The sequence below is a fragment of the Rattus rattus genome, chromosome 15 (genome assembly GCF_011064425.1).
Source record: "Rattus rattus isolate New Zealand chromosome 15, Rrattus_CSIRO_v1, whole genome shotgun sequence".
Taxonomy (NCBI): Eukaryota; Metazoa; Chordata; class Mammalia; order Rodentia; family Muridae; genus Rattus; species Rattus rattus.
This window is the reverse complement of record NC_046168.1, coordinates 49,646,468-49,659,122: the sequence shown is the minus strand read 5'-3', so window position 1 is coordinate 49,659,122 and position 12,655 is coordinate 49,646,468. Positions and strand designations below refer to the sequence as shown.

General features: G+C 44.2%; 1 protein-coding gene across 1 annotated transcript in view; it reads right to left on the bottom strand.

Moving 5' to 3' along the window:
* Znf236 (zinc finger protein 236) overlaps positions 1 to 12,655 on the bottom strand; it is a 95,339-nt gene that overhangs the window by 66,461 nt on the left and 16,223 nt on the right. Inside the window, exons 4-7 of the mRNA XM_032886257.1 lie at positions 9,283 to 9,461; positions 6,393 to 6,517; positions 3,513 to 3,685; positions 703 to 846 (exon numbers count right to left, since the gene is read on the bottom strand). Of these exons, the coding sequence (XP_032742148.1) occupies positions 703 to 846; positions 3,513 to 3,685; positions 6,393 to 6,517; positions 9,283 to 9,461 (621 nt within the window). The remainder of the gene's footprint in view (positions 1 to 702; positions 847 to 3,512; positions 3,686 to 6,392; positions 6,518 to 9,282; positions 9,462 to 12,655) is intronic.

Below are 12,655 nucleotides of genomic sequence, written 5' to 3'. Positions count from 1 at the left end.
GATATTATCCGGCACTGAAAGGAGGCAGCCAGGACACTAGCACCAGATACTCATGCACAGCGTCCATGAAAATCCTGCACTTTGTAGTCAAGTCTCTTACTGATACTATATCCTATGCTTAGATATTGCAATTTATTAGTAATTAATAAGATATGCTAAAAGTAACTGAGTAAAGCTACGTCATAAAATCCTATGGGAAAACACACCAACTCGTGTCTTGTGAACCTGTGGTTTTATGGTAATGAGTGGGAGTATGCCTGGCCGTGCCTGCAGTTAATCCATCTCTTTACACATGAACTAGAAAGCAGAACTTGGTATCCCAAAAGCTAAAAGACTTAGGGAAAACTATCATCGCCACATGAGAAAAGGAGAAATATCATCTACAAAGATTAACTCTTAAATTGCAATATAAACAATATTTAATGGTTACTAATAGCACTGATTGCAGGAATTGAATTCTATAAATTATTGATATATTTTTCTTAGTTTTATAGGTTATATTACAAGTCATAAATCAAGACTACATATCATTTCCCTGAAGTTTAGAAAAATTTTCATTTATAAAAAAAAAAGTAGCATCTTACTTAGAAAACCTTAGATGCATTTTTTGATACTAAAGACTTAGTTTAAAAATTTATATTTAAAGTGAGACTTGGGTATGTTCTTCTAAAACCCTTCTATAAGTCAAATTATTAAACTTACCGTTATAACATGTGCAGTCTCTGTAGAACTTGAAGGATTTGGGGGTCCACCCATATGCATCTTGCTGATATGAGTATTTAAGCTACCTAAGCTTTTAAATACACAGCTACACTCTGTGCAGTTATAGGTTGGCCCATTTTTTACCTTAAAAAAAGAAAAAAGTAGTTTTTCAAATCTTTGGGTAATAGATAAACATATTTAAGTTACAGAAAAGAAAATGTACCAGTCCAATCAGAATGAGATAACTATACATCCTAGCCCTGGGGTATGTTTTGTGTTTTTAAGTGAGTGAGTACACCTGTCTGTGCTTGGAGTTATTCCAGCTCTAAATACACCAACTAGAAAGCAGAGCTTGGTATCTGTTAACAGAATTCAAACCTCAAAATGTCATCATATGTTCTCAACTTCTCAGACCGTTAAACATGTTCCCAGGAGAGGCAGGGCATGGCTGGGAATTTCCGGCCTAAGGAGCAGACATGGTGGACTGGTAACAACTGAATTATAAAAAAAGATTAAAGAATTAAAACAAAACAAAACAAAACAAAAAATAACCCAAACCTGCTAAGGTTAAAATGTATCCGTGATTACCTTTTACAACTACAACCAAGCCTGAGATAGACTACAAATGACATTAAGTGACAAGGAACACCTATGATCAGACAATGTGTCCAACACATTCTCTCACTGTTATTCAAACCTAGCATTGTCATCACCATGGTTATCAGGCAGGCTTGACAAAACACAAGTCACCTCTAACCCGGAAGAAGACTTCCACTGTTATCTGTTACGACAGATACGCCTCAGGAGACCCAGACTTAGGCCAGGTGTGCAGGCTCACACCTTTAATCTCAACACTTGGGAGGCAGAGGCCAGCAAGTCTCTGAGTCTGAGCCAGCCTGGCCTACATAGTGAGTTCCAGAACAACCAGAGCTGCAGAGTGAGACTGTGTCTCAAAATTAAAAACAAAAACAAACCCCCCAAACCAAATGCGTTGGACATCTCACACGATTGGGTAATACTTTGAAATGCATCCTTAGAGGCCCTTTGTAGAGTAAGCCATCACAGGACAAGCCCCCGGATGTCCCCAACAGTACATACTGTAGGAGGGTCTCCTAACATGGGGCCCTCAAGGAAAGGGATTTTTGAAATATATGCCACACAAACTCAGAGCTAGTCCAAGTGAGCAACTCTACTCAAAGGTAACTGCAAGGACAATTTTTGGTGCCCCCATGTGCTCTTCTGAGACAAAGTTATGTAGTACCTTACTACTATTTCATGTATTAAAGGATTTAAAAGGAGCATAACTTAGTGCGCATACAGAATTCTGATCCTTTCTCTAAAACTATGTGACATATTTAAGTTCCTTTTCATTTTTTATTTTATCCATCTTCTCCAAACCTTGTGTGTGTGTGTGTGTGTGTGTGTGTGTGTGTGTGTGTGTGTGTGTGTGTGTGTGTGCATGTGGAAGCCAGAGGACAGCCTATGGTGTCATTCTTCAGGTGACATCTCCTTTGTTTCTGCGACAAGAGTTCTCAATGGCCTAGGACTGCTGGTTCACTAGGCTTGGCTGGCCAGCAAGCCCTAGAGGCCCGCCTGCCTCCATCCCCACGCTGAATCCATGTATGGGCCACGTGCTTTGCCCCACCCCACCCTGCAATGTGGATTCTGGAGAGGGAACTGGGGTCCTGGAGCTTACAAAGCACGCAGTTTCAGCAGAGCCCTGGCTTTTTTTTTTTTTTTTTTTTTTTCTTTGGTTTTTTTTTTTTTTTCTTTTTTTCTGGGGACCGAACCCAGGTTTGCGCTTCCTAGGCAAGCGCTCTCCCACTGAGCTAAATCCCCAACCCTGGCTTTTTTTTTTTTTTTTTTTATTAAGGAGGTTTATGTTGGGCTTATTTTGTTTTGAATTAAGTAGCCCAGACTCCCCTCAAACTCACAATCCTCCTGCCTCAGCCTCTTGAGAGCTGAGATTATAGGTGTCAGTCATTCAGTTTTATAAAATTTTTTAGCCCCAGTCAGTAAGGTGATACTTAAGGTTTAATTCCATGAAAAAAAAGTTTAAATACACATATTTGCTTTTTAAAATGATAGTTTTCATTGTAAAATAAATGATTCATGATGTAAGCATTCCTGTTAAGTAAATGTCCCCTCCCTTAACAGTTTATAATTAAGCTATAACTAAGAGACATGTGCTACTAAAAACAAAGGTTAACCTACTTAACAGAAATGCTTCCAGAATATCTACTACTAAACAGGACCTATAGACAACGGCCAAGTGCAATCATCTGAGCAGACGGGTGCAGCCAGCCATGGATAGGACAGGCAGGTCTGTGGAAAGTGTGCCACATGCCACTGTCACTCTGCAACCTCTCACACTTGCCAGTGCCTACTTCAAGTTCATAGAACAGAGGGCTACAGCCAACAGGTCATATCTAACAAGGGTATTATCGTTCCAAAATATGTATTTATAGTAAGAAGACTAGACAGGATCTTTGGTTTCTTCCACATTTAGTAAACTCCCAAGAGCCTGCTACAGTGAGTGGTGCACCTTATAATTCCAATACCCAGGAGCTGAAGCAAGATGGCCACCAGGACAAGGTCAGCCTGAGCCACATGCTGAGGGTCTCATCAGCCAAGGCCTGTCAGCAACAAAACAGCATGTCCCCATCAAAGGATTTTTGCTAAAATAGGTTACTTTACATAACTCACTCTGCATTTTCAAAACCGTAACATAATTTCTTAGGGCAGCCATTAACCCAAGAGATATCTACAACACTCTGTGATAGTGCTCAGAGCCAAAGCACCATGCTCACCTCTGAGTGGACCCTCTGAACATGGGACTGCAGGTTCCCCTTCTGAGAAAAGGCGGCAGGACAAAAGGCACAGGCGTGTGGCTTTTCTCCTGTGTGCTTGATCATGTGGGTCTGCAGTGCCCCTTTCTGGTTAAAAGCTTTTCCACACTCACTGCATTTGAACGGCCTTTCACCTAGGCAGAGAGAAGAATCGTGTGAACATTTTAGAATAAGAAATATGCAAAGTGTCCAAAGTCCAGGCTGCAACCTAAAGTCTGTCAGCCAAAGCACCCGCTGGGGCTACAGTCACTGCAGGCGCCTCATGGACGGTCGGCCTGTTTCAAATGAACCTTTCCCTATTCCAAGCAAAGCCCAAGGCAGCTCTTGCAGGGCCATTCTTCCATAGCTTTCTCAGCCTACTTCCCCATCAGCCCTGCTGGCTGTCCCAACTCCTGCCTACCCCAGGGCACAGCTCCATCCACCCCATGAGCCCTGCCCAGGCCCTTCAACCAGGCCCTATATGGGCTACTCTTACTCAACAGAGAACTTGTTCTGAGATCCCAGCAAGTCTGGTTTGTTCAATGCTTTCCACAGCTTCTCAGTCTCACTCAGGTCTCTCATATCACCTGTTCTCTACTCAACCTTCTTCTGTTCCCTCAAAGGACAAGGCTACACTGAAGGCCATTGGTACCTATGTCTGCCCATCCTCCCTGACAACCCACACAGCTCACTCCTTCATGGTTCTAGCCCTGGCACAGTTACCCTACAGGAGCGACTTTCCAATCCATTCATTACTGAACTTCTCTTACAACAGGTGCTCCAAGGAAAGGTCTGTAAGCGTCTGTTCCCGACTCTAGCCTCAGTACCTCACACTCATTCCTGTTCTCTAAGGATCCACTCACTGAATGGATGACTACTTCAACATCTAGATAATAACACAGATCCTCTGAACTGACCTGAGGGTTAAGTTACTGAGATAGGTGATCCTAGAGAAGGGAGATCACTGGGGAGGGACAGCTAGGAAGCTCAGCGAGAATTGTGGGTCTCTCAACATGGCGTCCCTGCCAGAGGCACCTCATGTTTCCTGGATGGGGTTCATCCACCAGAAAATGGCCACCTCACATCATCACACACTGACTAAGGTAAAGGCTGCAGAGAAAGCAGGGGAACTTTCTATTCAGGAGCATGTTCAACAGCCTCCCTGCCTTGGAGCCCTGCAGGCTAGTAAGAAGATGGTGAGGACTATGGGCAAACCATCTGCCCCAACATCCCATGTCCTCAAGAAATCAGCGTGATTGCATGTAATCAAAGGTTCAAAGCCAAGAGCAGAACGCAAAGTGTGTTAACAGCCCTGTGCCTTGGGGTGCACTCTGCTGATGGATGTTTATGGATGTACAGGAAAAGGGGCAGACACCAAACCTAGTAGGTGAGATCTGCGACATCTGAGCACGGATGGTTCTCTCTGCATGTTCTTACTTTGATTAACTCTTCAAGCTAGTTTTTCATTCCAGGAAGATAAACTTGAAGTTCTGTCGCATTTCTCTTTTTAAGACGGGGTTTCATGTATCTCAACCGGCCTCAAACTGATTAAGGATTACCTTAAATTTTTCTTTACTCTTTTTGAGACAAGGTCACACTATGCTTCCCTCCTCTGGGCTAGAAATCCCTAGGCTGTCAAAGCTGGCCTTGAACTACGGTCCACCTGCTTCTGCCTCTAGAATGCTGTATCAATGGTGAGCAGTTCCATGCCTGGCTGACCTTGAACTTTTGATCCTCCTGCCTCCACCTTCCAAAAGCTGGAATTACAAGCATGCAGCACCACACCTAGCTTGTGTAGTATCAGGACCTGACCCCAGGACTTGATGCGTGGTGGAGAAGGACTCCAGACTGAATTATGTCCCTGTGCCAATCTTTTAGACAGTACCTTTTCTTCCCTTGCTCTAAGAAATATAGAATGATGCTCTGAAAATATCAACTTTATACTGGCAAATAAATGAGGTAAGAAATTATCTGAGTGGTTTTCATTAAGACACTAAAACTGGACAGAGCAATGAAGCCAAACCGGAACTGTGGAGCAAATGCAGTACCTGACCAAACTGCTGAAGGTTGCCTTGTCTCTTCACCGTAAGTGAAAACCAAACCGGAGAGCATGGCAAAGCGTGGACTACCATTACTCTCACTTCAAATAAGCATCTGTCATTTCCTTGTCTTTCTCTAGCAGAGTTCACGGGCATTACTCACAGTAGCATAACTGTCTTGCACAAAATGTGAGAGGATATTCAGTTGTGAACCCTGAATTCATTTCAAATAGCAATAACATTTCGTGTTAGCAAGCCTAACACAAAAGCCAATTAAGGTAGAGAAATAAGGGTTTTGTGATTGTGGTGCTATTTAGTGGGTTCCTTGGCTGGCTTTGAGATGGAGGCGCTCGACTGTAGACCAGGCTGGCCTGGAACCCACGAGGTAGCTGAGAATCCTCAACAGCCACGTCGGCCTCCCTCCCTCCCGAGGGCCAGGGTTACAGATCTACACTGCCAGGCTGGCTACCTTCACATGCTATGGTTTATGTCACTAAAGCCAAACTGTCACAGCACACACGACCTGCTGCTGCTTTGCTACACGGGTCTAATTACAGGTGCCTCACAAGTGACCACTAGACTATCAGCTCCACCTGACTGGAGCTCACCAGAGCCCCAACGCTTTCTACATCTGTGCTTTATAATTTAGGACAGCAACATGGCAGACACAGGCTTGCCACTGTGGGGATGAGGAGCACAGGAGCGATAGTTAAGCACGCCAGGGCTGTACAGCACAGCACCAGAGCCACACTGCACCTCAAACCAGGGGCCAGTCCCCCTTCACGGCAGATAGCAGGCCACCAAAAGCAAACACATCTCATACCTGTGTGTATCCTTATGTGTCGCGTTAACTGGCTGGGCTTCTGAAACGTCTTTCCGCAGTGTGGACACGAGTACGTGAAGCCGCTCCTGTCAATGTTCCGATTGTAAGATCTTGTACCTGATGCCCTAGTGTGAGATCCGAGGAAAAACATTCAGATTCATCCTCCTTACACTATAGCTTTAAAGTAAAAATACTGCCACAAAGTTTACCTAGCTAGTCATCAAAATATGTTCTGATGCCTGTGTCCAACATACAAACACAAAAGCACACATTTATTAGTCTAGTGATATAAATTTTATTTCTGTCTATGTCTGGTGAAAAGCGAGGCTTGGTTTGTTCAGATCCTCAGTAATTGGGAGCAAAGGCAGAAGGCCTCTTTTAAAACACAGTTTGTTGGTTCAGTCAGACAGGACCATGTAGATATGAGCTCTCCAGTGCAACTCCCAGGCTCTCCCTAGCTTTGTGCTCAGCAGCACCTGGACACTGACAAACGCCCACTTCTCACCACACAGACAGACAGACAGCTGACTCTTCTCTTGGCCGCTCTGGAGACTGTCTGGCAGCGGCAACAGCCAAACAGATCAAAAAACCCTGCTTCTTTCCAGGTCAAGAAATGGAAGCTCCTCAGGTATACAGGTTTAAATCTGAAGAGATCACACAAATCCACCTTCAAACCCTGCTGGTTTTAATTTCAAGCATCTTAGTACTCTCAAATATGTCTTCTTTCCGTCACCAACACTCCTGCAGGAGAGCACTGCCTACCCACAAAGCACCACAGCCTCCTGGTGCCCTGCGTCCCTCCTGCTAACATCTCTGTGAGGAAAGCAACCACCCACACGTTTCCAATGCCATGAAGCACACGGTTTACACGTATGTATACAGACACTTCTAGTCCTCCGGCCTCCACCCCTACTGCTCAGACTGCACAGATGAACCAGCACGCCTGGCTTCTGCAGTGCTAGGACTGAACCCAGAACCTCGCGCTCGGTGGGCGAGTACTCTACCGACTAAGCTACACTCCCAACCAGCACTGTGTCTTAAACAGTAAAATGAAATCGCAGTGCACGCCTATAACCTAGTATTCAAGATGTACAAGAGGATGACAAATTTATAGTCAGCCTGGACTGTGTCTCAAAACCCTGTCTCAAAAGACAAAACCAAATCAGACACTAAAATAATGGGGATATTAGTTAAGAGTAGGCAAAATGAAAGTAAAAGACATGAGGTGGGACCACCTATTCCGTTCCCGTCTACAGTGCAATCCTAGGAGTGGATCACATGCTGCCCAGGGTTTCTACAGCTCAGAAACGTTTGCGTTCCCTGGTGTGACAGCTAGTTGGCAGACTAGCTGATGACACAACTGCTAAACAATTCCTGAAGCTGTCCCTCATAGGAGCTGTCAAAATCGGCTGGTGACATGGAGGTATATACCTGCTAACCTGTCAGGAGGTTCAGGCCTGGGATTTCCATGAGTAAGAGGCCAACCTGACCTACATAGTAAGATCCTATCTTTAAAACAAAACAAAACAAAAGCACACACACACACACACACACACACACACACACACACACACACACACAAAACACCTGAAATCAGAAATCAGCTCAGTGAAAATGCTAACTATCACCATGGGAACGGTAGCACAACAGCCATGATAGCCTCCTTCATTTCCTTTCTACTAAGAAACAATAACCACAGGCAGGGATCAGAGAATCCTGGAGAAGGAACAGTAAGAACTACAAGCCAGAGGATGAGGAGGGATGCTGTGGCCACTCATCAATGCACAACAGGGTGGCTACCTGTGCACAATCTGTACAATACTGAGCCTATCCATCCACTTTCCAAAACGGATGGAGAGGAGGGGCACATGAGGCCCTGGCCTCGCTGAGGAGCCATCTGCAGTCAATGGCTGTTCTTGCTTGAGGAGTCTAACACTAGTAAGCTATGATCCAGTGAACAACATCAGTCATGCACATGCAAGCAACCCTAACTAAACTCAGAGATTCATTCTTTAAAAAATCATGAAAGGAGAGAGAAGTTGTTGGAAAGAAGAATTGCAGGGAAGAAGTAGAAAAGAAGGGACCAGTGATGAATATTAACAAAATACACCATATAAATGTATCATATTTTCTGAAATACACTACATAAATGAATCAGACTGTTAGAAATACAGCACATAAATGTATAAGACTGTCCAAAATACACTATATAAATGTTATCAGAATGTTAGAAATACAGCACATAAATGTATCAGACAGTCAGACATACACCATATAACCGTATCAGACTGAAATACAGCACATAAGTGTATCAGACTGTCAGACATACATTGTATACATGTATCACACTGTTAGAAGCACACCACATAAGTGTATAAGACTGTCAGACATACACCATATAAATGGATCACTGTCCAAAATGTACTGTATAATTTATCAGACTGTCAGACATACACCATATAAATGTTCATACTGTCCAAAATACAGTATGTAAGTGTATCAGACTGTCCAAAATATACTATAAATGTATTATTGTCAAATGTACTATATAAATGCATCACTCAAAAATATACTACATAAGTTATCAGAGTGTCAAAAATACATTAAAAATAGTTTTTAAAAATGAGGAAAATGAAGAAACCACTTATAAATCTAAGAACCTAAAAATGTCAAGTTGGGCCAGGAGTCTATTATGTAGCCAAATAGCAGAGTGGAAACTGCTTCACCCTGAACACGCTAACAGCGGTGCAAGGCTACTGTGTGCCACATGTGCTGCTTCTCTTCCTAGAGCAGCACATCCTTCAGTCCATCCCAGCAAAGCAGGAGGGTGGGCCAGCGTTCTGTGTGCTCCCCAGGATTTTTACTGTGCCGGTGGAGGAAGGAGCCATACCTAACTTTACAGTGAGTCTTCATGTGTTCCTTCAGCTCTGGCGACGTCTCGAACTCCTTCTTACAGGCCTTGCAGGTGTGCATGCGGTTGTTTGCCAGCTCCTGCCGGTGCTCCTCCATGTGTATGGCCAGCTGGCTGTGTAGCGTGAACTCATCCCCACACTCAGAGCAAATGAGGTTCTGGAAAAGGAATGTTTCCAAGCCACTGCTCCTTAGAAGAACTGGTGGCACTGTGAACATCAGTCCACAAATGATACCTTCCTCTATTCTGGAATAAATATCACCTTCACCTCTCAAAACTGCATCATTGTATCTAAATTGAAATTATAAAAATAATTTCTACTAGTAAGGGATAGAAAACAAAAACCGCACAGTTTTCAACCATGAATTGTGTATCAAAGGCTATTATTGGTCCATTTGTTCATGAAAACTACAGAGAAACAGGAGGGCTTCAACACAAAAAGGTCAGAAGAGAATTCTAGGCACAATTCTAATCTACAAACACCATCAACACAGTTACAGATGATACATTTGTCAGTGGAAACCCCTTATCCGTTGAATGCTGACTACAGGCAGATACCTCAGCTGGGCAGATAGGCTGCTGTAAGTAGAAGACACACGCGCGACGCTAGACTCTTGTGCCAAACCAAAGCCATCAAAAAGCCCTAAAGTCCTCAGGACTTGAGTAGCTCGGACTTGAGTATTTCTTAACAAATTTATCTCTCGCTTAAGGAATTGTTGCTTTGGTTTCAGTTTTTGGGTTTTGTTAAAAAGGGTTTCACTGTGTAGCCCCAGCTAAGCTGGACTCACTATGTAAACAAGGCCAGCCTCAAACTCACAAGATCTGCCTGCTCCTACCTCCCGAACCAAAGTCGTGCACTACAAAGAGCCTGAGGGTTTTGTGGGATGTTCCTTTGTTTCCTTGTTTAGAAGGACATCACTCCTACTCATCCACTCCGACTGGACAGTGTGGCTAAGCCACAGAGAGTTGGCTTTGATTTTACCACAGGGCTGCCTGTGAGAGACTTCATGAACCCTGGTGCGCTCACTGCCAGCCTCCACATTAGTAGAGGGCAGCATGAAGTGAGATGATGCCAAGACAGATGATGACAGAAGAACACAGCAGCGACAGTCCTGTCTACAGATGGCAACTGCTGGACTAGGATGACGTCAACCCACGCACACGGCAGCAGGCTCGTATGCAGCACTTCCTCACAGCATGGCCCTCACGAGCTGTCCAAGGCACGAGGAGTCTGAGGACTCAGTCTGTCTTGCAGCGTTGCTCACCCAACCCCTGCTCACACAATCCCTGCTCACACAGCATCGCTCACACAATCTCTGCCTCAGATTACTATTGAGCCAAAGATGGCGTTGAACTTCCGCTGCTCCTTGATCCACCCCCTGGGTGCTAGGATCACAGGCCTAGGCCGCAACACCCTCTTTATGAGTACTGGGGATTGAACCCAGGATCACATGTCCTAGGCAAGTACTCTGACAACTGAGCTAGACTCCCCAGCCTGCTGTATCTTTCCACCAGAATTTCATCATCATCACCATCCCACCAAAAAATATCATCATCATCATCATCATCATCATCATCATCATCATCATCATCATCATCATCATCATCTCATCATCATTATTAGTTTTAGTTTGGTTTTTTGGTTTGTTTTTTTTTTTTTTTTTTTGTGAGACAGCATTTTTCTGTGTAGCCCTGGCTGTCCTGGAAGAATTTCTTTATTATTCTGTACTACAATCTTGAATGCAAAGCTCAATTAAAATTAGGTCATTGATCGTTCTTACAGCTCTGCTCTGCTGCAGAAAAAGGTAAGAATGAAGGGAATTATCTTAAGAAATCTAATAATGATTTCAAGGTAAATGACTTTAAATTGACATTATTATACAATAACAATGAATTAGTAAACTTCGCATTGTTAGTAGCTTGAAGATAATGAAAATTTACTCTAGAACTCTGCCAAAAAGAAAAAAATTACCATCTCAACACATGAATGTGTTTGGTGGAGAAAAGATTTATTTTCTATTAATAATGCTATCACTTGCCCAGGATCAAAACTGCAGAGAGGGCTGGAGAGACGGCTTGGCTGTAAAAGCACTGATGGCTCTTTCAGGGGACCCAGCACACACACAGGGCTCACAGCTGTGTGTAAATCCAGTTCTGGGAGGTAAAATGCCTCCTTTCACCTCCCTTGGATACCAAGAATGCACATGGTGCACCTATGTAACCCAGGAACACATACATTTACATAATAAGTACATACATACATACATACATACATACATACATACATACATGCATACATACATACATACTTCCCCATTCTCTTGTTCCTCTGCTCATACGCACCACCTTTCCTCTCACTATTTACAGATGGTCAGATGAATACACCTTGGAAGCAGCCTACATGGACATTACATGCTTTGCTCAATGAGGAAAGGAGGCCGAGCATAAAGCCAACCCCGGCCGCCATGTGTCTCCGCTATTGACCTGACTGTTAAAGAAGCTAGGACGTTCCCCGATCTCAGCACTGGAGATAACTGAAGACGGCTCAGGCTAGCAGGGCAGCACCTGCTTAGACTGCACCCCAACATCAGCAGCAGCATCAAGTCTCCTCCTAGGCTATCCCGGGTAACCATACGGACGCTGCGCACAGCACAGGTCATAGGGAATCTCACACAGCACTGAGTCAGCTGACAACAGACCATCTGTGAGGAGCCGGAGCGTCCCAGGTATAGCTGCTCTCCAGCCTCAAGGCTCCTGGGATGGAAACACTCCTCCACAAGGCTGAACCCTGACTCCTCTCTCATCAGCCTGTCCACAATGTGCTGCAATGTGCACTCCAGAGGCCCATCTTCCTAGCCTCCTACGGACTCCAAAACTACACTCAATGCAAATGCATCACGTCATCCAAGGTCACCCCACAGAACACTGCTCCTTTCTTTTCTTTTTTTTGGTTCTTTTTTTCGGAGCTGGGGACCAAACCCAGGGCCTTGCGCTTCCTAGGCAAGCACTCTACCACTGAGCTAAATCCCAGACCCCACACTGCTCCTTTCTTAAACACAGCTCTCCTTACATCAGGGTTCACTGGATATACCGCCAGAGTGATCCTTATGCAGTGCTAGGTCTGCCAAGTACTGGGGGAAGGCGTCTGCCTGGGGAGACATCCAATAGCAGTCTTAAAAGGAGATGATTAAACACAAGAAAAATGGTAACTTTAATAATTATGTGAATTTTAAGTAAATATTCTTAATATTTAAAAACTAGAGCTGGAGAGATGGCTCAGTGGTTAAGAGCATCAATGGCTCTTCCTGAGGTCCTGAGTTCAAATCCTGGCAACCACATGGCGGCTCATAAC